This window comes from Leucopleurus acutus, assembly GCF_964270905.1.
Source record: "Leucopleurus acutus genome assembly, chromosome: 4".
In the NCBI taxonomy this organism is placed as follows: Eukaryota; Metazoa; Chordata; class Mammalia; order Artiodactyla; family Delphinidae; genus Leucopleurus; species Leucopleurus acutus.
The window spans coordinates 140831787-140856140 of record NC_139146.1 but is presented as its reverse complement, the minus strand read 5'-3'; the positions used below and the strand labels follow the sequence as shown (position 1 = coordinate 140856140).

The following is a 24354-nucleotide window of genomic DNA, read 5'->3' as shown; positions in this document are numbered from 1 at the left end:
AGCCGGAAGAAAAAAAAAATCCAATATTACAGTTAAGTCTGCCAAGTGATTTAAAACAGGCATTCAGATTCGTGGTAAATCCTGAGGAACGTGCAAGCACACCAGCGGCAGACACCTTATCTTCCGGGCACCTGTGTGCACCACCCTCTCCTTCAGGGAACAGCGCCCCCCTCTTCTTGTGAGGATTCCTTCTTCCCAAACCCACTCCACCACCAGCTCAGAGCTGCCAGCTCTCACGTGACCCCACCGCCCCGGCAGGAGTCGGAAAGCCTGAAATTCCCTGCCTCCGACACCAGGATCTGGAACAGGCATCTGTCTCTAGCGGCTGAGGCTGTAAATGGCCCAACTCTGGAGCCACGTGCCGCGTGTTTTTCACCTTGTGGAGAAAGTCAGTCTGTAGCGAGAAACAAAGAACGAGGGTAGGGGAAGAAAATCCTGACAGTATTATAAGCCCTGGCCTGACCGTGAGTCCTGTGAGTCACTCAGGATCCTCAGACCCCTTGATTGCATAGAGTGGTTGTATCTGGATCTGAATTTGCACCTGAGGAGTCCCACACGACACGACAGCTTCGAATAAACTGTGCTTCAGTGTTGCATGTATGTGCGTGCGAGCACACACACGACCAAAACGAAAGCTCACAATCTACCCTGGAAAAGAGTACTGGGTCGGGGGTGGGAAGCAGACGGGGCGGGGTGGGGAGTATAGAGGGCAGTGTTGGATTTAATGATACCTTTACTCAGACGGCTGATGTTTCCAGTCAACACAGCAACTGAGCCAGTGTAAATAATCTCCTTCACGTCGACTCACTATCAATTCAGCATCACTAATGAAACAATCAGTTCTGGAAGGAACTTTTAGGTTTTGCCTACGTCACCAACGATACGTACATGATTTCAGCTCCAGTTCTCCAGGTTGACTTGAATGGTCAAGTCCTTGGGTTTAAATAACCACTTTTTAGAACTCAAACTTATTGAAAAAATAAACCAATACAAAACGTTATCTGGCTACTCTCCTTTGTACCCAGAGCTGCTGCTGATGTGAGAAGAGCACACACAGAGCCTGAATTTGCACCCCAGTAATAAGTCCTCCTCCTGCCTGGATCCTGCAGCAACGCCCTGGGAGTTAAAGACGTCAAGGGTACTGGCCTTGTGCGTAAGGTCAGAAAATAGCATCCTATGAAGCTGAATCTAACCGGAATAAGGATAAATGGAGGAAGAGCGGAACAGTTGTCCACATGTACTTATTCCTTTAGCCATTTGTTAGGGTTGACGTGAAGGTGGAATTCTGAACAGGAGCAGCAAAGACAGAAAAGGAAGGAGTGAGAATAAGAGAGAGAGCCAGAGACCAATATTGCAGGTCACAAGAAGAATATATTCGAATACTATAGAGTCAAGAATAAAAGGAGGATTTCTCATACACATATCCTTTGTTAATACATGAAGATTACATTAAGAAAAACTAGTATAAATGAACATCCGTAAGAATTCTTCATATTCATACTGTATACACCTGTACCTATATTCTTGTGACCCTCACTCATCTCCTCCAAGTCTACAGCTGTTGGGGCAGCAGAGGCAAAAACAAATCGACCGTAACCAAGTGCTGCTGTAAAGACAGAATGAAGAGCAGTCAATTTAAAAAGTTAAAACAAATATTTTCAGCAAATTAGCCATTCCACAAATTGGCTGTTAGACAACTAGCTTTTGGCATATCAATCTGGAGCCTTTAAGAGATGACTGCCAAGGAAAATAGGAGATTTCCATTAACCCCTACGTACTAGACAGTATCTCTCAGACTTAGCAAGGAGACCAAGATGAGTCTAAGAAGAAATAAGACACATTAATGGAACACGGCTGAGGCAATATCATTATAACAGAAGTTTAGAAAGCCAACAAACAAAAAATGTACTGATGTGTGTCTGTCACCATACAAGGGAGCCTCTGAAATTCCAGCTACTTAGACAAGTCTGCTCTAGGGTGTGGCAGACAGCGGTCCAGGGTCGGCCTCCTCCTGGCACAAGCCACCCTGTACTCAAGCCACCTGGCTCACCTGCAATTTCCCCTGGAATCCAGAAAAAGGGCAGCCTGGACAAGGGCTAGATGTAGGGCAGACAGACAGACGGGACATCGCAATACAGACTACCTTGTCTTGAATCTCAGTTCCACTACCTATTACCTGTGTGATCTCGGTTAAGCTACCAAACCTGCCTAAGCCTCAATTTCCACATCTATGAAATGGTACCCTACATCATAAGGTTATCATGAGGATGTAGGAAATAATCTAAGTTAAATCCAAACACTATGCTGTCTTTGGCACATAACGAGAATTCAGTCAAAGTTTATCAGCAACGTCATTATCATCACTACTACACTGGACCAAGAGGAAGACATCAGATGCTACAGAAAGCACACTGGAGGGGCTTCTAACCCAACGGCTCTGGAGAGGAATCCATTCTGCTTTGGCACGTGCCCTGCCTGACCCCCTTCTAAGAAACTCCGTGGCCACACTGGATGATCATGTCTAAAGGAGGTGGCAGGAACTGACGTGCCAATCAATCTTCTCTCCTGAGAAACTGGAAGTCACCTAAAAGGCATTCAGAGTAAAGGCAGAAGGAAGAGGCCATGAGTACGCAAAAGCCAGGAGTAGGCAGAGGCCACGAGGGGGTGGAAGCTGAGAGTACACAGAAGCGGTGCAGCGGAGAAAGGAGCAGTGAGAAGTCAGCCAGTAGCGGAGAGCATGCCCAGCAGCCGCAGCCACGTGGCCGGGATGCTGCACACTGAACCAGGCCAGGGATACCACCGCTGCCAAGAAGCTGACTGTGCACGCTGGTCGCTGAAGATTCATGGCTCCTGAACGACTTCCCAGTTACTAAACCATGTCCCATTGCCTTCGAGATCTCGTCCTCCAATGGTCTGATGAACATGGTAAGTCTCAGTAAGGATATGACTCCACCCTCCACCCTCCACCCCCCCATCAGCGCCTCGTTCATTCAACAGTCTCTGGAATTTAAGCAGCCCCTCCCCAGGGTTCGGCGATAAAAGACTATATTCTGAGCATCACTATTTCTTCTCGGAAGAGGTTTTTACACACATGCAGAAATGAAAACGCAAGCAAAACTCCAGAAGGGTTTCAAACCAATAAACCTCAGGAGTGTCTGTGGTTTTCCCCACCAGCACAGAGCAGCCTCTGTGTGCCACCTGGCAAGCTTCAGTCTCTTCTCTCTCAACTCAGCAAAGAAATGCAAAAATAGCATTAATAAGCCCCTAAAGTCTGGGACTCTTCTGCTTTGGCATATACAGGCGCATTCCTTCCAACTGCTGGATAAGAAACAGAGAGACAGGCAAATGGAATGTGCACCCAAAGCCAGGCCAGATGGACCCCTTGGAGATTTATGACCCTGGGCCCTGATTCACCCACCCTCCCTAAACTACTACTGGGTGAAACTGGCAACACTTTTCCTAGAGTAAGAAGGGGAGAAGCATTTCCCTACCTGAGAAAGAATGACAAGATAGGACATTTTCAAGAAAATGAGCTACTCAGAGAGGATGGCCCTGGAGAGCTGGCGATGGGTTTTGAAACAATGTCCACAGGAAGTCCAAGCTGGGACACAGGGGCACAGGGAAACGTGCCCCTTAACAATTCATCGGAGATCCTCAAGGAATGTTACAGGGCAAAGCCACACTGCAAACTCCAAAACACCCATGCATCTAAGGAATTCCTGCAGGATCCAGAGAGAGGACGCAGAGGAATGGGAGCTCGCTGGGACCTGAGTTCAGGGAGATGTGAGGGTGTAGGGGCAGCATAACTCGTGGCCTGGCAAAGAGATGTAAGGTTAAAGGAAGACCAGACGCTTTCAAGATGTGTGGTTTTCCATTTTTATCTTGTCAGAAAAGGTCATCGGTGAGATTCAAGTAATCCCTTCTTGCAGATAAAAATCGGCCACTGCCTGCTTTTGTGGTGAGAAAGAAAAGGAGGGGTAGTCGTATCTCAGGGCTCCATAGACTCCTGCAATCAAGCAGCCACTGGGGAGGACAGCTGCACCAAGTCCCCTCACTGGTACCACGCTCAGGCCGGGAAACTACCATCACCACCCTGGCGGGAGTCACTGCCTCTCTGAACAAGGAAACAGCCACTTGCAAAAGTGTCGCTTTTCAGAAATCCAGCGTGTTCCTAGCCACTCTCCAGATATTTCATTTGCACGATCAGAAGATGAGAGACATACCCAGGAATATTCCTGAGTAAAAAGTTTAAACTGAAATATATAATAGAGGCTCTGATCACGGTGGCCCTGCAACTAAGGCGAAAAAAAAAAAAAGTCTAGCCTAGTGGCAGGTGATCACTGTATTCTAGGGCTTCAGAGATACACAACTCATTCAGATCCTGCGCAAACAGGAATCACCTGAGAGGTGCCGGGTGCTGTGCTAGTCATGTGTATTCGGAGAAAACGTATGGTGACACTGTCAGGAGTTAGTCTAGAGGGAAGACAAGTTAGCAGGAGTGCGCTGGGCAGAGGTATTAGCAGTGTGTGTTATGGGGGTGTAGACAGGAGGGGCAGAAGGTCACGTCAGCAAGTACAGAGACAAAGCGGCAGGACCAGGCCCACCGAGAGGTCTACCTGTGAGTATGACAAGTGGTGAGAGGAGACAGAGGTTGGCGGAGCGGGGCAGGGTTTGAATCTGAAGGCCTTTTGAGCAGAGGAGGGTCATTTGTGCATTTAGAAAGCTTACTCCTTGGGCAGCAGGTAGGTGCTAAGGAAACTTACACCTGCTACAGCTGCTAGCAGCTAAGGAGCCGCTAGGTTCCGTGGTGACGCAGGCGAGAGATGCTGAACGCTGGGACGAAAGCCACGTAAGAGCTCCCCTACTGAGCACGGACTCTGCCAGGCACGGGGCTACGTGCATTATTTCCCCCTCACAGTAAACCTTCCAGGTATGGCTACTATCCACGGCAGGACACAGACCCAGAGATGGAGTAACTTGCCAGGTGACCCAGGTGAGAAAGTGGCCGAGCAGGGGCTTTGAGCCCTGCCACCTGACCCCAGAGCAGTGTTTTAACCACGATGCTCTACTGTCTGAAGAGAGACAGCAGCAGTGGGCAAGCCGATTCTTGTTTTCAATGTAACATCATGTGCTTGTTTCTAAAATGTTCAGAAAACTATGAAACGTGATGTTAGAATGATAGTCATACCTCAGACTTTACTGATAACAATCTGAAAACCAAAGTGAGTAGGAAACGACCTCCCCCTACACACACACACACACACACACACACACACACACACACACACACACACACACACACACACACACACACACACACACACACACACAGGCAAAGACTTCCTTCTCTTGCACATCTCAGTGAAACCAAGTGGATAAGAAGTGGGTGAGGGAATTGAGATTTCTCCAGAGAAAGCAGTCGCTGTGCTGTGTGACTCCCCTTCCTGGGTAGGGGAGCAGGATTCTTTTGATTCAAAACCTAGTAAGGAAGTTTCAAGGGGACCCCTGAGGAAGCTCTGAAACACCACAATGAGGGCCTGAGTCTGCCCGGGAAGGAGGCTGTGGCTTGAGGTCTGACCCCTGCCCCGGAAATCTGGGGTTGAGGAGGGCTGCAGGGCAGACAAGGGCTGTCCCGGTGGGACTGGCCTCACCCCCAGACGAGCGTGCCCAGGAGAAAAGATGAGGGCAGCACAGGGCAGGCAGCTTGGGGTGAGAAGAGACCCGAGAAGCAGATTTGAGAGGAGCTGGTGGACGGCACGTCTAGGCAGGGGTGCAAGGCGGTCACGGGGAACAGGGATGTCCACCAAGCTGAAGGGAACCGCCAGGCAGAGGGACTCGCAGGGAAGCTTCCAAAAGACCAAGGCAGCATCCCCTTTACCAGCTGTCAGGCCCAGAGGGCGAAGTCCCACCCCTACTTATGCCCTGACAGGAAGTGGGTAGAGGAACCTCAGGGGGACCAGGGGAGGGGTGACAGGAGGAAACAGGGGGCGGGTGAAGGCCTCAGCCCTTCCTCTCTTCAGGGGCGCAAGGCTAATGGTGCTGGGCAAGGGAGGACACTTTAATGCAATGTTAGGTTTGGGGTTTCGATTTATTATCCAGCCCTGTCTAATAACTGGGCCTGGACTTGGGCCTAAAATGAGCGCAGGACTCTGGTATCTGAGGGTAAACAACAAAGACACTAATTTTTGACCCCCTGAATTTTCATTCCTGAGAAATCCCTCTGCAAAGTTTACCGAGACTTACGAAAAGTGAAGAATTAAGGGTTTTTCCAACATATTTCATGTGTCTGCTGACCATACTGGGTACAGCACCTACAGATCATAGGCTGACTTTCCAGGTACTGAACGATAGCTGTGGTTTTCAGATTTTTTTTTTTTTTTTTTTTTTGCAGTGCGCAGGGCCTCTCACTGTTGTGGCCTCTCCCATTGTGGAGCGCAGGCTCCGGACATGCAGGCTCAGCGGCCATGGCTCACGGGCCCAGCCGCTCCGCGGCATGTGGGATCTTCCCAGACCGGGGCACGGACGCGTGTCCCCTGCATTGGCAGGCGGACTCTCAACCACTGCGCCACCAGGGAAGACCCTGCTTTTCAGATTTTTAGCTGCAACAGAGAACTTGAGGGGATTACATGGACAATTGAGAAAGAGATGCAAACTTCCTACATTTCAGGTAATAAACTGACATCTTCGAAAGTATTTTCAGCATCTCAGAAATGTCTCCTTGAAGTAGTATCTCAGGTGAGGCATGCCTTTTTCTGTTTAAGTGACCTGGTAGCCACTTCCACCTACCACCTTCTCTCTGGCTACCTTGGCCGCTACTGCTAAGAACTGCCTGAATCACGGAATCTCCTTGTCTAACTTCTCCTTCCTGGGAAAACAGGGAAGGTATTTCCAAGGCGAGTCTACTGTACAATCGTGACAGCAAGCAACTGGAGGGTTCTGAAGTCAGACTGACAATTACAGGCAGTGGTCAGGGCGCAAAGCCTCCAGGACAGCCAGGGAGAAAAGCGACAGAAGCTAGAGCTCTTCTCACTGCCATTCTGCCTCCTGGGGCAGGACTCTGCACCCACTCTCTCCTTCCAGCCGCTGCCGACAGAGCCAGGCCAGGCGAGGAGGTTGGAGGAACAGAGAGGGGACTCAGGGAGGGAGAGCCCGTGGGGGCACTCTTGCATATTCTCATTCACTTAGTCACAAGCAATACGGCATCCGCAGTATAGCAGGCACGATGCTAGACCCGAGCATAAAGCGGTGAAGGAGACGGGCTCCTGGCCTCAAGGAGTCTTCAGGTCAGACAAGCCAGGCCCGGCACCCCCTCCGCCCAGGGGGCTGGTGCTGGGGAAGCGGTGGCAGGACGCCCAACAGGAACCAGGAGCTCACACTGAGGACCAGGGAAGCGCACTTCTCCCACTCGGAAAAGCCGAGTCTCCCCCAGCCCTCAATAGCTCTGCTGGCAGCCGCCTCACTGGCGGCTGTCAGTGATCTGTCGCTCGGCCTCTGGCCCCGACCTAAGAATTAAGTAAAAAGCGTAAACACGGGAATTCCCTGGTGGTCCGGTGGTTAGGGCTCCAAGCTCTGCCTGCCAAGGGTCCGGGTTCCATCTCTGGTCAGGGAACTAAGATCCCACAAGCCACGCGAAAGTGGGTGGGGGAAGGCATAAACATTGGGCAAAACGGAAGAGGAAAGGTACCCCTAGTTTTTCCACGAATCAAGATAATCATATATAGAGTCTCACTTTTTTTTTTTTTTTTGCTGTATGCGGGCCTCTCACTGCTGTGGCCTCTCCCACTGCGGAGCACAGGCTCCGGACGCGCAGGCCCAGCGGCCACGGCTCACGGGCCCAGCCGCTCCACGGCACGCGGGATCCTCCCGGACCGGGGCACGAACCCATGCCCCCTGCATCGGCAGGCGGTAGAGTCCCACTTTTATGCCAGAAATAAATAAAATTTTTCCCTGATATCCAGAATGAATGGATGTAAGAAATCTGCTATTTCTAACACTGAACCCCTATCATATCAGACTTCAGAAACCACATGTAATTTTACTTCCTTTTAGGCTGTAAGACTGATAACACGCTTACTAGAGATCTGAGGTGACTACTGACTTCTATACTGTGTGATAGAGCCAGGGTTTAAAAGAATGCTTTCATCTTCCCTTTTCGCTCATTCATTCACGTAACGTCTATTATGTGCCAGTTAACGTTCTAAGTACTCGAGTGTAGCAGTAAACAAAAGTCCCTCGTGGGGCGGGGGAAATCCTTGTTAGCACAGAAGTGATAAGTCCTATGAAAACACAGAGGGGGAAAAACACAGGGAAGAGGGGAAAAGGGCTGGGATTGGGGTGAGAGTGGCTGCTTCACCTTCACCTACAGACAAAGGTGACATTTGAGCAGAGACCAGGAAGGAAAGGAAAACACTCATGTGGACGTCAGGTAGGGGAAGAGCAGTGCAAAGGGCCTGGGGTGGTGGGTCCATCTGAGATGTCAGAGGAGCAGCAAGATGACGGATGGGGGCTAGAGTGCATCAGGGGAGGGCACAGTGTGGGAAATAAGGTCTCAGAAGTGAGGGAGCACCACACACAGCTTTGAGCGAGACAGTAAGTGCATTGGAGGGTTTGGAGTAGAGAAATGGCAGCATCTGTCTTATATTTAAAAGAATCACTCTGGCCTGGGGTGGGAGTAGGGGCACAACAGCAGAGGCAGGGAAACAACAGAGGCTTCTGCACTAACACAGGCAAAAAGTGGCAGCTTAGATCAAGGTATAGCCGTGCAGGTGGTGCAAAGGCATCAGATTCTCAATGTAGTTTCAAGGTAGAGCGCATGGTGTTTGCTGAGAGACCGAACACAGTATGAGAAGAAGAGATAGAAGGGTGTCACGAACACCCAAGTGGGTGAAAGGACAGAGCTGCCATTTCCTACAATTGGGAAGCGCAGGTTTGCGGGGAGAAATCAGGAGCATTGCTTTGGATTCTTACGCTTCCGAAGCCCGGTGGGCATTTAAGCAGACATGCTGGGTAGGCTTGCGGATATGACGAGTCTGGGATTCAGATGAGGCCGGGACCAAATATCTAAATTTGGAAGTCATCAGTGACAGATGGTACCTAACGCTCCAAGCCTGGATGAGAGCTCCCAGAGCAAGAGTGAAGAGAGAGAGGGGTTTCTCCAAAATTCAGAGGTCCGAGAGGCGAGCTGGACCTTGCAAAGGAGTGTGAGAAGGCAGTGCTTACGAGGTAGGAGACCCAGAAGTGCGTGATCTCTTGGAAGCCAAGTGAGGCAAGTGTTCCTGGAAGGGAGGAATGATAAAACATGGCTTAGTCCTTGCTTTCCTGGTAAGAGTTTCAGGGCACCTGGGTGAGGAAATGATGTGCTTCAGGACCCATATGGTTTCAATAAGAAAGCGCCAGGGTGAAATAAGTCCTGGGCTGGTTATTCAGAGAAAAAGACAAGATGCAGAAAGACAGTCTGATGTAATGACAAGTAGACGGACTAGAAATTCTTTGACTAATGACACCCAAGGGCACACGTAAGTGAATGAGTGTCAACCCCAAAGCAAAGTTCTAGTGACATGTCATTGGGTTCTGCCCTTGGCCTGCTCAACGTATCAGTGGCTTCTATCAGTGATAACTACACTTGACTGCAATCAGAACAATATAAGAGGCTTGCTAAAAGAGAGCCTCCCTGGGGTGTCTACCCCAGACCTACTGAATCTGAATTTGCCAGGTGGCACTGGGACAGAGAGCTAAAGGCAGGCCTGAGTTAAAAGAAGGAATTGAGGGAGGAGGTTGATTAAAAGTACAGCTAAAGCCAAGCTAAATGGAACGGGGAATGTGCTGGATGACAGCTTTGGGCCTTAGCAGGTAGACACGCAGGTAGAATATAACTGGGTCAATTTGGAATCTTGCATTTGCCTCTGAAAATCAGCCAGATGTGGGATGGACGGAGGACACCTAGCTGGATCTGAGACCAATGTGGGACTCTCGGTGATTAACTGTGTGATCTCAAGCTGCACTGACAGCAGACAGGAGAGAAGGGACATGATGCAGCCATACCCTCTTTGGCCCCTAAAGCACCCTCTCCCTGGTGCTCATGAAAGGGCTCCACCCAGAGAGAAGCAGATGTGCAGCCTGGAAACTCAGAAGGAACCAAGGACTAATACGGAGAAGGACTTACTGTGGGATCCAACAGGGCAGACCCACATTCAAGGAAGGAAAACTAGTAGGCTAGTAGGACATGATTCTAATGGGGTGGGAGGAAGGTCTTTCTAACAGTAAGAGAAACCCAGAGAGAGAGAAGGTCTGAACACTTTGCCAAAGGAATTGTTAAACTTCTATACACTCCAAATTAGCATCACGGCAATGCGTTGTTTTATTTCTACGTGTATATGTTTTATGTATATATGCATGCCTTTCCTAGACCATCAATTCCCTGAGGAATTACTTGCCCAGCGCCCAGCGCAAGCCCTGCCCCATGCTGTGTGCTCGGCAAATGTTCTTTGAATGAATGAGTTGATTACGGCTGGACGTTGCCAAGCCTGTTGTAGAGGTGATTCACGCTACACGATGGTTAATGTTCCTTCTAAAACAGCAGATCCTATGATTTCTGAAAAACTGCACACAAACCAGTTCCCTCTGGAGACACACTCATTCTTTGCATCTCGACAGTCTATTTGGAATTTAGATAATATAAATTATTTAATTATTATGTCTAATATTCAACTGTAATATTAGTCCTAGGTTTAAAACTCAGCCTGGTATTAGGTAAGTATGAGGGGTAATAACTTTTGCCTCCAATGTTTCTGTACTCCACACGAAGAAGTGCAAAACCCCATCTGTGAAGGAAATCTGATCCTTCCAGCTGTGACCCAGTTTGGGGATTTACCCTCTAGGCCTCTTTTCAAGTAAATGTCACCACATCTCCACTGGGGGGATTTACTGATTCATGGGCTGCTGTGATCCGCCCTGCAGGTGCATGCAGCTGCCACCCTTGGCCAGCTGTGGTTCACCTCAGAACGTCATCCCATCAGAGGCCTGGTCTAGCTTAGAAGGTAACCCGAAGGGCTTCAACGGAGTAGCCTCTGCAGTTACCAAGTCCATCAATGCACATCACATCCTCCTTAAGAGACCCCAACACAAAGCCAGTTCTCGGGTCCATGGATCAGAGCCTGGAACTCTCCTAAAACTTGAGGCAGCTTTCAAAGCCACCGTCTGCTCCTTTCCCCATGGAGGAGTGGACGTACTGTAGCAATGCATCCAGGGGAGGGAACCACGTCTCCAGAGGGCATTCATCTCACACCGGGCACTGTGCTGGGAGCCACCTCATTTCATCCTCACAGCAACCCTATGAGGTGACATGAGCGGCCCCTGCATAAACAGGGCAAGGGTATCTCAGATAAGTTAGTGCAGCTGCCCAAAGTCACACCGACGGAAACGGAGGGGTCAGCATCTGAACTCTGGTCTGTTCCGCCTAGAGCTGTGCTGCTTTTTTCCTCACGGCAACCAGAGCGATCTTAAAACAAAAGCCAGATTAGGACACGCCCTTACCAAAATGCCCCGGTGACCGCCTCTCATCCAACTTCTGCAGGACGCTGTCGGCTCCGGGCTCTGCCTGCCTCTCTTTCCACATCCTCTACTTCTTCTTGCTCTGGCTCTCTCCCTTCCAGTCCTACCGGCCTTCTTCCTGTTCCTTGGAATCGCTAAGTCCCTGAGACTCAGGGCCATCATACTTGCTATTCCCTCTGCCTGGAATGCTGTTCCCCTAGTGCTATGCAGATCCCTCTAACTTCATCCAGGTCTCTGCTCCAGTGCCCCCTCCTCAGGGAGGCTGTTCCCAACTACTCTACCTAAAAGAGACCCCTTTCCCCACCACTCTCTAACGAGCCCTTACGCTACACCTGACGTTTCTCAGCAGCACTCACCATACCTGCGCGCGTATTCCTGGCAAGTTGACTGCTTACTGCCGAGGCTCCCACTAGAACGCAAGCCCCACAGGGCAGGGACTCTGCATCACTCACTGCTGCATCCTCACCCCCAGGCTCAGGGCCCAGACGCGTGGCCAGCGCGCACCAAGTTGGGCTGTTGCGCGTCGTCTACCCTCTGCTACCTCCGCTTGGTCCCAGCTCACAGAGCCCTGCTACACAGTAGCTGGGTAACCTTGGCCAAGTAACCTCAGCTCTCCAGAGAAACCTTCCATTTGCTGACACCACTGGCCCTGACAAAAGAGGGAACTGCTATTTCATCCCTCCCTAGAGACCGCATCATTCCCTTGCTCTGATATTTGTATGACACTGCCAGTTTTAGAATGTTGTGATTTTATCAGAGAAGAGACATCTGGGGCAACTGATGAAACAAAAGGATAATTATATTTCACAAAGAGAAAAAAAAACCTTCAAAACAATGAATTTTCTATGTATTGCTAGAATAGACAATGAGTTCATATAATGCCTTCCAGCATCATTTCAGAGCTGATAGAAATGGATTGATTAAAGGAGAGTTATAAAGAGCTGTATGATCTGTCACCGAAGCAAACAGAGGGCTTCTAAATGTGGAATTTCTGAGACTCCACCAATACAAATCTCCAAGCTTACAAGGGGATTGAGGCAGAAGCTGATCCTAAACCAGAAGGCCAGTATTCAACAGAACAGCTTCTAGAGATAAAATTACCTCTGTTTTGGGAACGTAATTTGTCTCCCTTGATGTATAATCCCCGCCCTTCCTCCTAAGGTGGCTGGAAGGTGGTTCATTTTCCATAAAACATTTCACACTCTGTAGAAGTATTACGTAAATAAACAGAGGGTGGTTCAATTTCAAAACTCTGGATTTATTTTGAATTTATTGGACGCAGTCTATCTAAACATTGTTTTACTTGTGGAAATTCCTTCCTACGTCTGAAGGGCTTTTGTTTGCTGGACTTGCGTAGTTTTTCTCTTTTCTTAGTACATGAACTACTTCAAAGGAACTCCTGACTTTGGGCCTTGGTCAAGCTCAGAGGGTGAAATACCAAAGTGATAAGAGAATGGTCTTCTGGGGAAATTTCAGCCAATGTCTTAGTTTACAACTTTTAAGCAATCCATCCACTCACTCACTCTCACAGGTGGGAGATAACAAAACTTCACTGTGTAGCCAAATACCAGAACAGATAAAACGCTGCCAGTGATCTCACATCCAAAGAAGGAAGCAAAAAGGAGTTTGTGTTTATTTTTGAATTCCACTGCTTGGCTTCAGTAGAAGTTGCAGAGAAAAAATTGAAAGGTATGGATGGGAAGTGAAGTGGAGGAATGAACGCAGGGCAGGGGTGTCGTGAGTGTGCTGTTTACAGAACAAACCACCCAGAACACTGTATCTTCATGCAGCCTTCTCCTGCCAGATTTATCCCTTTCTGTGCTGTATTTGATTACAAAGTTTGAATATTCCTTTAAACTTTCAATCAGCAGACAAGTGTTCACATTAGCAACGGTGATAAGTTTATCTGATGTTCAAACATGAATTATATCTAGCTTCCTTCATACATACCGCATGCTAACAGCTCAGCACGTAATGTTCATGCTAAAATACCATTTTTTATGGATTGAATAATCTTCCAAAGGGTTTTTTAAAAAGTAAAAGAGAAAAAAGGCTACAGGTGTTTTAGTATTATTTATAAGCATTACTGAAATTCTTGTAGAGTGACCAATTTAGGCTCCATTCTTAAAGAGTCTTTGAACTGTGACGTTATCTTCCAAGAGTACGTTTTCATTAAAGAGCCATGTTTCCATATACTTGGCAGTTGTCAAAGAGGAAAAGGAGACAGCATATAATGTGCAGCTTCTCACAAAACGTGTGCATTTTAACGATCTTTAACTTACTTTTTCATTCCACGCCCACAGTCCAATTCCAAGAAATGCTATTCCCAAAAACTGAAAGAAAGGGAGAAAGTGGTGTAAGTATGAAGGTAAATGCCATGTTTTTACCAGTACAAAGTTTGCAATCAATTTTTTTGGTTACTTTACCTGCTGAGAAATAGTTTTCTCTAAAACCTAACAGTCTTTAACAGGAAAAGAAATACCATCATCCCCTTGATTAAAGTTATTACAGTATGAGGAAGGGCACCTGCTTACTGTTAATTAAGCTGAATGCTTAACAGATCATGAAGAATAATAATTAGGTAGAATCTTGAGTAAAATTAAAGTCATCAATAATGTTTAACGCTGCCTTTTGGATAGGAGAGGAAACAGTGAGTAAATCTGAGCACGATGTTCACTAGAAAATGGATAAGTAGGGCCATGAATTTAGAAGAGCTGGAGATTCTCTCCTCGCCATCATGCCACCATGAATGGGCCGGGGCTGGGAGGGCACGCCGAAGCCCCCAATGTCCCTCAGCAAGCTCTTTATCACTCCTTCAAAAGGGAACGTGAGGGACCTCTCTGGTGGCACAATGGATAAGACCCCGCGCTCCCGATGCAGGGGGGCCCGGGTTCGATCCCTGGTCAGGGAACTAGATCCCACACGCATGACACAACTAAAGAGCCCACCTGCCACAACTAAGACCCGGTGCAACTAACTAACTAAATAAAAAGGAACGTGAATCTTATCAAGTCCAGGGTGACCCAAAGAAAACACCTGGATTCTTCTGTTTGTCGGAAACTTAAAATACTTATATTGCAGTTGACAGGGCTTCCATGACTCGGCCTGGTCTCAACTCAGTGCTATAACTTCATGCATAACACAGAGCACACAAATAACCCCTGAGATTGAGTTGAAAAACACACAGACTCCATCATCAGCTGCATTGAGTATGCGGCTGCGGAGGGGAGCCGTCAGTAACCAGGGGGACGGTCCATTTGAATTAGTTCTCACTGTCCTCCACCTCCTTTGAGATACACATTTTCCACCACATTTTAACATCTCTGAAACTGGGATGTGTCTTAAAAGCCATGATGTCTCATGGTCTGCTTTTCTTCCCTTGATCGTACCTAAAATAATGGTGCGTCTTATAATCAGAGTTTCACAGGTTTGGTGACACATTGCACAGGGTGGTCCACCCACAAAGAGCTCAGTGATCAAGACTGAGTGTAACTGGCCACGAAGAAAAAGACACATCTTAGTTCTCTTCTTTATTATCAACAGCAGCTCTGAGTTTCCTCTCCAAACAGTGAAGTGAAAAGAGGGTGGGCAGGTTGACAAGCAGTTTCAGTCTCACGACAGCTGTTTATTTTACTAACATCTTGATCAAGTTAAGTGTCAGGGAAGCTGTCCACTGAGAGGGGGGCGTGGAGAAAACAAGAGTGAGGGTGGCTACTCTCTCCAGTTTCAGGGGAATCTGAGACGGGTCCACCTGGCGAGGTCTCAGCCATTCGCAGCGGGGAGTTACTGACACTTTGTAGGCAAGGCTAATAAATCCGAAAGGGCTGGGAAAACAGCAGGAGCAGAGAGGGAAAAGAGGGGACTGCAAAAAACACCAAGGCATGACTGCTCTGAAAAGGTGGTGGTGTTTTTAAAAGCAGAACTTGCCAAATCCCCGGACAATTATCGGACACCGCAGTGAGATAGCATTCGATGCCTTCTGAGTCCCTACACAGAAAAGCTCAGCAATGTGTCCCTTGATTTAGCAAAAACCGAGGACCCCTTTTTTCCTACCCTTGCTCATAGAGGTTTGAAAAGTGTTCAGAAAAACCTGTCTCCAACATCCCAGCAAAAAAGTCCACTACGCTCAGCCCCTCCACTGCCCAGGCCAGCATGCTATTTTGCTTTACAGTTCTGATCTGAAGCCACAAATGCACCAGTCCTCCAAATGACTCAAAAGGTTTGGGGCACTCTGTATACACAGATAAAGCAATTCAGCACGTCACTCTCATATTCATAGGTCCTAGGCACAGTAGGGTAACAAGGGACAAGTGCATACACAGGAGCCCTTCAGACCTTAGAAGACATGGAGCGCTTGACTTCCACACTGACATCAAACTCAGCCCAGTGAAATGCAAGACGTTCTGATGCTAAAGCTCTTTGTGGACAAAGGTTCGGTCACTTCCCTGATGCAGTATTTAATCACAGTGTCGCCTCAAGCAATGGGTGAGATGTTGTGGCAGAGGACGTAGTGGTCCACTGTCCCTCTTGCCGTCGAAGAGGGTGAACGTATCATTGCTGAGGGCCCCTGCCTCATCGCTAACATTAAACTTCTCTTTATTACTTTCCAGGTGCTCTGCTTAGTGCTTTGTATGCCGTGTCTCTCTTAAGCGTCACAGTAAGTTTGTTCTGAAATGGGCACTATTATTAACCCCATTTTAAGAATGAGACACATGAGGCTGAGAGAGTTTACTCCGCTCAAAGGCACACAGCTTCCGAGTGGAAAAGCAGAGATTTGAACCGAGATGAGTCTAAACATCAACGTATGGGTTCTTACCAGTTTTGACACATCCCCCTTTTCCCCTATGGGACAGAAAGTGGAGGCATTCAGGTTAGAATTATATGGGATGTGACATGGGTATCATATATTCCCTCCCCAGGAAGCAAAGGGAAGTTGAGGAGGTAAAAAGAGATGAAAACCTTGCCTTCACATTAAGAACTGGTTGTAGAACAGACGTTCCCCGTGCTGGTGTCATCAATGGAGTAAAGCGGAAAACAGAAAACTTCAGCGGTAGGTCAACTTTCTCCTCTTTGTGCGGAGTTCTCCTCTCTCTTCCTGGCACTTTGGAAAACCTTTTTCTTTCCCAAATCATATATAAACAGATTGGAAACCAAGTTTTCATCAAAGAAGAGAAAAAAATCAGGACCTAAAGAAGACTCACAATTTCCTTTATAATCTTGTTCCAATATTTCCCACCTTAACTGTGACTTTCCAAACAAGGTCTGAGAATTTGAAGAAAGAACACTGAATTTGAAGTCCAGGAAAGCCGTCAATAGCTAAGCGAGTGCCGCAGGGCCAGGGCCTAAACCCGTACATACCTTTGCCGCTCCATCACCAGTAAACGTCCTCCCAATTACTCTCAGCCCATATGTTTTGCTTTAAAATCAAGTTGTTCCAGCTCCAAATAATTAAACAGAGAAGAGCCAAAAAAACAGAGACAGGCACGCAGCGCTTGAAGCACACTGAGTTTCCCCTTTCCCACCTCCCAAAGAAAAGGCAGCCATAAACCCCCAAACTGACCTCATTCTGAAACCCAGAGGCCGCTTACAGGGAACAGCCAAGAACATTAAAGTCAGCTCTTTATTCCTTTGGAACAGAAATAACCAGATCTGAGGCGTCTTCCCACGTGGCAATATATGCAAACACGCAGTCAAATGTTAGTCTACCCAGTTTTTGATGATTTTAAATGCATATTAATTTTGCCAACATTTGTCGAATGCGAAGTATGAACTAAGCACCGTGCTAAGTATTGTGTTTTATAAGAGTGAGCTAGAAGAGCACTGCCTAATACAGCAGGCCCGAGCTACTGGGCACCTGAAAGGTGCTTAGCTCAAACCGAGATGTGCTAGTAGGTGTCAAATATACACTGGATTTAAAACACTTAATATGAATAAAAAGAATGGAAAAGATCTCACGAACCATTGTTTATTTTTAATTGAAGTATAGTTGATTTACAATCTTGTGTTAGTTTCAAGTGGACAGCAAAGTGAATCAGTTATACATATATCCACTCTTTTTCAGATTCTTTTCCCATACAGGTCATTACATCTGTTAATCCCAAACTCCTAATTTATCCCTCCCCCCCCTTTCCTTTTTGGTACCTGTAAGTTTGTTTTCTACTTCTGTGAGTCTATTTCTGTTTTGCAAATAAGTTCATTTGTATCACTTGTTTAGATTCCACATATAAAGCGTATGAGTGATGTCATATGACATTTGTCTTTCTCTGACTTATTTCACTTAGGATGAAAATCTCTAGGTCCGTCCATGTTGCTGCCAATGGCATTATTTCATTCTTTATTATGGGTAATATTACAGTTGTTTTATTTTTGATTACACGTTGAAATGATAATACTTTGAATATATTGGGTTAATAAATATATTTAAATTAATTTCACTTATTTCATTTTACTTTTTTTATTGAAGTATAGTTGACTTAAAATATCGTATTAGTTTCAGGGGTACAACATAGTGGTTCAATATTTTTATAGATTATACTCCATTTAAAGTTACAAAATAATGGCTATATTTCCCTGTGCTGTGTAATAGACCCCTGAAGCATATTTATTTTATACATAATTTTTAAACTACAGCCACTGGAACATATAAATTATATATGTGGCCTGCACTATATTATTATTGGAAAACACTGTTCTGAAGTGTCCCACCATAATCCCATGCAGTAGTAGTAGTATTATCCCCATTCTATAGAAAAGAAAACTCAGAAACATTGAGTAAGTCTTCCAAGATTACACAGGCACCTGAGCTGGGCTGCTCAGGAAACATGACTTCTCAGTCCAAACTCAAAACCATGATAGTACTTTGCTAATGTGCATAAAATCTCTGTCCAGCCAAATAAGGGATGGAGAACTATACTGAAACTCGCGTCCTAAGACTCAAAATCACTTCTTTAATTTCTAGGTGTTCAAGGCAAAGGTATGTTTTCCTGACTGGGAGCAAGGACGGCACTGGGTAGAAACAGAGAGTGGACTGCTGATGGAAGCCTGCCAGGCTTGGCAGGACAAGAGCCAGCAGAGCTGATCCTCAGGAAAAGCTGGAGAGGAAGATGGCCCTAGGATGTGACTAGGGTGCCGGGGCTTCTCTGCCAGTAGGGCCACATCTGCCCCCTTTCCTCTGAGGTCTACAAACAGAAAATCTCTTCCTCAGTCTGTTGTTTTCCCCCTTGCTGAGCCTCCAGCTTATAAGAAATGGATCAGTGCTCCATTAACTGGTACAAAAATGGGTACTTCAAGAAGCCATTTATCCATCTATCTACAACCTTCAGCAAGTATTCTCGAGTTCCTACTTTGCGCTAGGCACTGCTTTTGTCGTGGGATAAATGGAGGTAAGAAAACAGATTTCTGGGGGGAAGGGAAAGAGAACTGGGGCAGGGGGTGGGGGTGGGAGAAGAGGAAGGCTCTTCCCAAGAACCCTGTTGGGTCTTCTGAATTTTGAACCATTTTAATGTATCGCCTATTCAAAATACAATACGTTTTTGAATGTTTGCCAAAAAATAGATACATTTTAATCAAATAAAGTGTAAAAGGCAAAACCACCCTTGATGGTGCTCTAAAGGAGAAAAAAATAAGGCCAATACAAACCATAAGAGGGAGATTTGACCTAGAGAGAGGTCCAGGAAGGCTTCCCTAAGTAAAGGATGTAGGAACTGGGGTCTGCAAGATGAGATGATGTTAACTGGCAAAGAAAGGACGGAAGAAAGTTTCAGGCAGCGAGAAGAGAACGTACAAAGGCCCTGTGGTGGGAGAAGCACAGCAAGTAAAGGGGTCTAAAAAGTGACCAGTATGGCTGGTGCACAGAGAATGGGGGAACGGGGGAAGGTATGGCAGGTTTGCAATGAGAGATGCAAGCAGGACCAGCCCATGCAGGGCCTCCTAAACCACGCTAAGGAATTCAGTCATCACCGTAAGAGTGACAGGAAGGTATTCAGGGCCATACATACGTAGTCGGCTGAGGTGGGGTGAGAAGGCAGGTCTTTATCAGATTTGAGCTTTGGAAAAATGATCTGAGTTGCAGAAAAGACTGGAAGAGAGTTCAGAGTAGATGCACAGCAGCTAGAAGGAGGGCACTTTGGTCATGCAGACAAGACCCGATCGTGTCCTGGACTGAAATACGCTGGAGAAGCACATGGAATTGAGAGTATTTAGACGTAAAACTGACGTTTTCGATGATACCTGGATATGGCGAAGGGGTGGGGGTACGGGTGAAGGAGAGGGAGATATAAGGATAATGCCTGTGTTTCTGGCATCTTCCACATGGAGACTCTGGCTCTTCTAAATCCATCTTATGTCCTCTGACAGAAATAACTCTCGGGTGTCAATTTCATAACTAGCTTGAGATCTAGCAGCATTTCTGAGGGACAGTTTTCTTTCATGGGTATTTTGGCTGCTGTGTGAATTCTCCTGGAAACAAGTTTCAGCTTGTATACTTTTTAAACATAAATTATTTAAAATCCATATGCATGTCTACGACCCCCTACTACTTTTATTCATAAAAGGAAGCAGTTATGTATAGGTGTATGTTAAAGTTCACAGGCGATTCTTAAACATTTTCAATGCTTTTTGCTTAAAAAATAATAATTACGTCAATGGCAACTGCCCGGCACCCTGTGAACAGACTCAAAATAACAAGGCAGCAAGGTAGACACAATAGAGGAAAATAAAAATCAGGTTAATCTTCTCACCTAACTGGAATCTTGAAAATATTATCCTAAATAACAATGGAAAGAACTGGTATTCTTTAATCATCCTGATGACATTGTTTTTAACAATTTCAAGCTCTGCCTGAATCAACAGGAGAGATACATTTAAAACATTTGACACAAGAGAGGAAAGAGAAAGAATGCCATTAGGAAAGATGTATTTTCCTGAGGCTGCAACACATGTACGTTTCATTAAGATGTTTTTCTGACACTGGAGTATGAACAACACCCCAGGCCTGGCGGGGCAGGTGGGGTGGAGCCGTCCACACGAGTGTGCTATATGCCTCTGTTAACAAAATCCATGTTCTCTCTACCAAGCAGGGGCCGACTGCAGGAACAAAATGTCTCTGGCATAATGCTTGCCATGTCTGAGGAGTAAATACGGGCTGGTGGAAAATTCAATGCACAGAAAGGCAATCCCAATTTTGCCACTGGGTCTCCGCATCCCAGTTTGTACATTCAAACTGTCTGGAATCCTCATGATAAGATGGCGTGGCAGACAAAGTTCGAACTTGTAAACAGGACATTCCCCATCTGAGCCAGGGTCAACTTCTCACTTCACTTCACCCACGCGGCCTCCTCCAAGCGGCCTGAACACACACAGCTTGCAGAAGCCCAGCTCTGGAACTTTGTGGTTCTATAATCTCAGGAAAGGTTCTTCATTCATTCAACACATATTTATTGAGCATCTACTGTGAGCCAGGAAGCCCTCTAGGGACCCTGGATAAATTGGGAAGCAAAACAGACAAATGTGCCTCCTCTTGGGGCTGATATTCTAGTTGGGGCGAGGTGGGGAGGGAAAGACAATTAAGAGAAACATATATGAGTTAGATAACATACAATTTTAGAAGCACTGCAGGAAAAGAGAACGGCATAAGGGGAATGAAACATGGTCCAGGGTGGAGGGAGGTGTGACACTGAAATACAGCCGACAAAGCAAGTCTCCACTAAGAAAGCTACATAAGCAAAAACATGACAGACATGAAGGAGCTGACTGGTGGATGTCGGGGGACTGTGTTCCAGGCAAGACAGCAGCCTGGCTGAGGTGCTACGGCTGAGGTGTACAGGCTCACTGGAGGAACAGCCACCCGAGGGCCGATGCAAAGGACAGAGAGTAACAGGAACCACGCTGGCTGGGCTTTGAAGGCTATGGTGGGTGGTGACTGTGATTTCTCCCACAGAGAGAAGGAACCACTGGAGGGTTTCCTGACTTCCTACAGCCCCCTGGCCCTCATCTGTCAAATGGAGATACTAAGGGCACCTGAGGAAATGCACAAAACAGCTACAGGGGTCAGTGTGACAACAAGCGACTGGGTGAGATTCAAAAATCGAATCACATGCCCAGAATAGTTGGTACTTCCAACGCCTTAGTTCCCTCCCCATCCTCAGGCCTCCCTGGACCCACCACGGGTCAGTGTGGCACCCTGCTTCCAGTCCTGCCTACCCCAAGGATGAGAAAGCATCCTCGTTCACGGTGACCACAGGACCCTCTCCTCAACTTGCGCACCTCTCGCTGCACGTACCCTTAATTTGATGTTTACACACACGGGATCGGATAGGAGTGATGTGGCCTGAGGTCAGACTCCAGGAGCGCTTGGGGGCTGTGTTAACCAGAGAACATGTGCCTGTTTAACACCTGCCCTCCAATTAATCATCTTCCTCTGACGCAGGCTGGGGGCTCCTTCCAGGAACAGTGTATACGATATCCCTGTGCATTTAGAAGAAACAGACTCTAGCCAGAACACCAAGATCAGCTTTAACCGCACATCTTTTCTCTTTCTTATCCTAGCAATCTGGTTCATGAATCCTGGGTGTAATTGGTCCCAGAACTTGAAAACCTACTAATTCTGAAATCCCACATTACAATAAGTGTCTCCCCATCAGGGCTTTTTTTTTTTTTTTTTTTTTTGGTACGCGAGCCTCTCTTCCTGATGCATCGTCCCTCTCCCTAACCTTATCACTCCTTGTTTTTATTTTATATCCTCTGTGATGTGTTTTGGTTCCACTATATCCATTTTTAACAATAGAATCTTTTTGGAAGAATGTGGGATATAAATTATCAGCAATATTGATGGGGACAACTTCTCCATCTACATGCCCCTTTTTCTGGAAACTGTCCCCTACCCTCAAGGGTAAGACCCTGCAGCCACATGTGCCAAGGAGGGCCCACTCCCTCCCAACCCTCTCTCTAGACTGAGGAGCAGACTAGGGTGGGCTGTGTCTCAGGAAAAGTCAGTAATTAAATATGAAGCTGAGCCAGAGCCTCTCTTCCCCAGAAATCGGGTGTTGGACACAGTGATTTCTGTCAGCTTCAGTCTCCCTTATGCTAGAACAGACTGGGGTGCTGTGGGTAGAGCGTGCACACGTAGAAGCAGAAAAGAGATCAAGGAAAACTTCCGTTCCTGTCTGCCCTCTGCCCCTTATCCCCAGGACCCCTGGCCGCACTTCCTGATCCTGGGGTCCACGTAATGCCCCTGGGTCCCTATGGTACGTCTCCCCCTCCCATCTTGGCTCAAGCTACTTTGGAGGCTTCCTGTTACTTGCAACCAAGAGGGTCCTAAGACGCAAATAAGAAACCGGATTAAGTTCCCTCATATTGAGTCCTGTGACAAGCTCACTGTAAACAATTAAATGTGTGGAACAGGCATGCGCGTGATGGGGCTCGAGAGACTAATGATCTGGTGGAAAATGCTGTTCCTTTCCAAACAGCTGAGTCGAGACTCCAGCGGTTCTGAACTACCGGGTGAGCTGTTGTGACTTGGTGTGAGAAGTTACACAGGATTCAGCCACACTCTACCTGACAGAAAGGGCTGCCCTCTGCTTGCTTGTTGAATTTTGGAAGCTCCGCCTTTGAGCTTGCTCTGCACCAGCAGGTCAGAGCACCTCTTGAAGAAATGTCTACAATCCAGGGACAATCTTGTTCAGAAATTCCTGTGTTTAGAATTTGGAGCTTAACATTTTGGCAAGAACTAGTCATCTGAGATGGGAGGGGAAAGAAAGGGGGAGGGCTACACAGGCAGTAAAACCTATATTCCTCTTGGGAATTACTCAGGCAACGCAGGCACACAGAAAGGAACGTGGGGGATTATGCAATTTTGGATGGAAACATGGAGGCTGCAAGTTTACAGCCCACTGATCTTTGTCTCAGTAAAAGCCAGGCTTACACCACCTGCGCTATTCCATCTGTAATTCTCTGATTCGATTAAACCAAGGCTAAGAAGAGACCAGAGAGAGGTTCTGAAGGCTGAGGAGGACTGAGGGATAACTCAAGTATTTCAAACCACAGGTACGACAAGTAAGTTGTCTGCAGACAAACATCGGCCTTTGTGGGAATAAGTTCCCGCTGTTTGCATTAAACAACCAAGCAGTGCAGCAGCTTTGAAAGTTTAATACTTTCAGATGTACACTGCTTTTGTTTTGAAACACCTTAAAGTTTTAAAGAAACATCGTAGGCAAGCCTTAAAGGTTAATGCAAAGAAAACTTAAAATAGGATTACTTTTTTAAAGCACAAGTAGGATTATACATTTCAACTCATTTAGTAAGTACATACCTTCAATACATACTGGGCACTATGCTAGGTGCCAGGGACAGAAAGGTGAAAAACATAACAGATGATCTCTTTTTTTTTTTTTTTTTTTTGCGGTACGCGGGCCCCTCACTGCTGTGGCCTCTCCCGTTGCGGAGCACAGGCTCCGGACGCGCAGGCTCAGTGGCCATGGCTCACGGGCCCAGCCGCTCCGCGGCACGTGGGATCTTCCCGGACCGGGGCACGAACCCGCGTCCCCTGCATCGGCAGGCAGACTCCCAACCACTGCGCCACCAGGGAAGCCCGACGAGCTCTTTTCTTAAAGAGCTAACTGTCGTGGGTCAGTGAGTGGGAACAGATAAGTAAAACCAAGGCTCCAGCACAGGGGATGGAATGGCGCCTTCCCAGAAACACGGCGCCTTCCCAGAAACACGGCGCCTTCCCAGAAACACGGCGGCGAGGCTCTGGGATCGCTGTGCGTTGTCAGAGGAAGCTTCCTAGGAAGTGACACTGAGATTTAA

At 47.1% G+C, this 24354-nt stretch overlaps 1 protein-coding gene across 1 annotated transcript in view; it reads right to left on the bottom strand.

Moving 5' to 3' along the window:
• Positions 1–24354, bottom strand: part of TSPAN5 (tetraspanin 5) — a gene marked incomplete at its 5' end in the record, with an annotated part of 173686 nt that overhangs the window by 15794 nt on the left and 133538 nt on the right. Inside the window, one exon of the mRNA XM_082838445.1 lies at positions 13833–13883. Within this exon, the coding sequence (XP_082694571.1) occupies positions 13833–13883 (51 nt within the window). The remainder of the gene's footprint in view (positions 1–13832; positions 13884–24354) is intronic.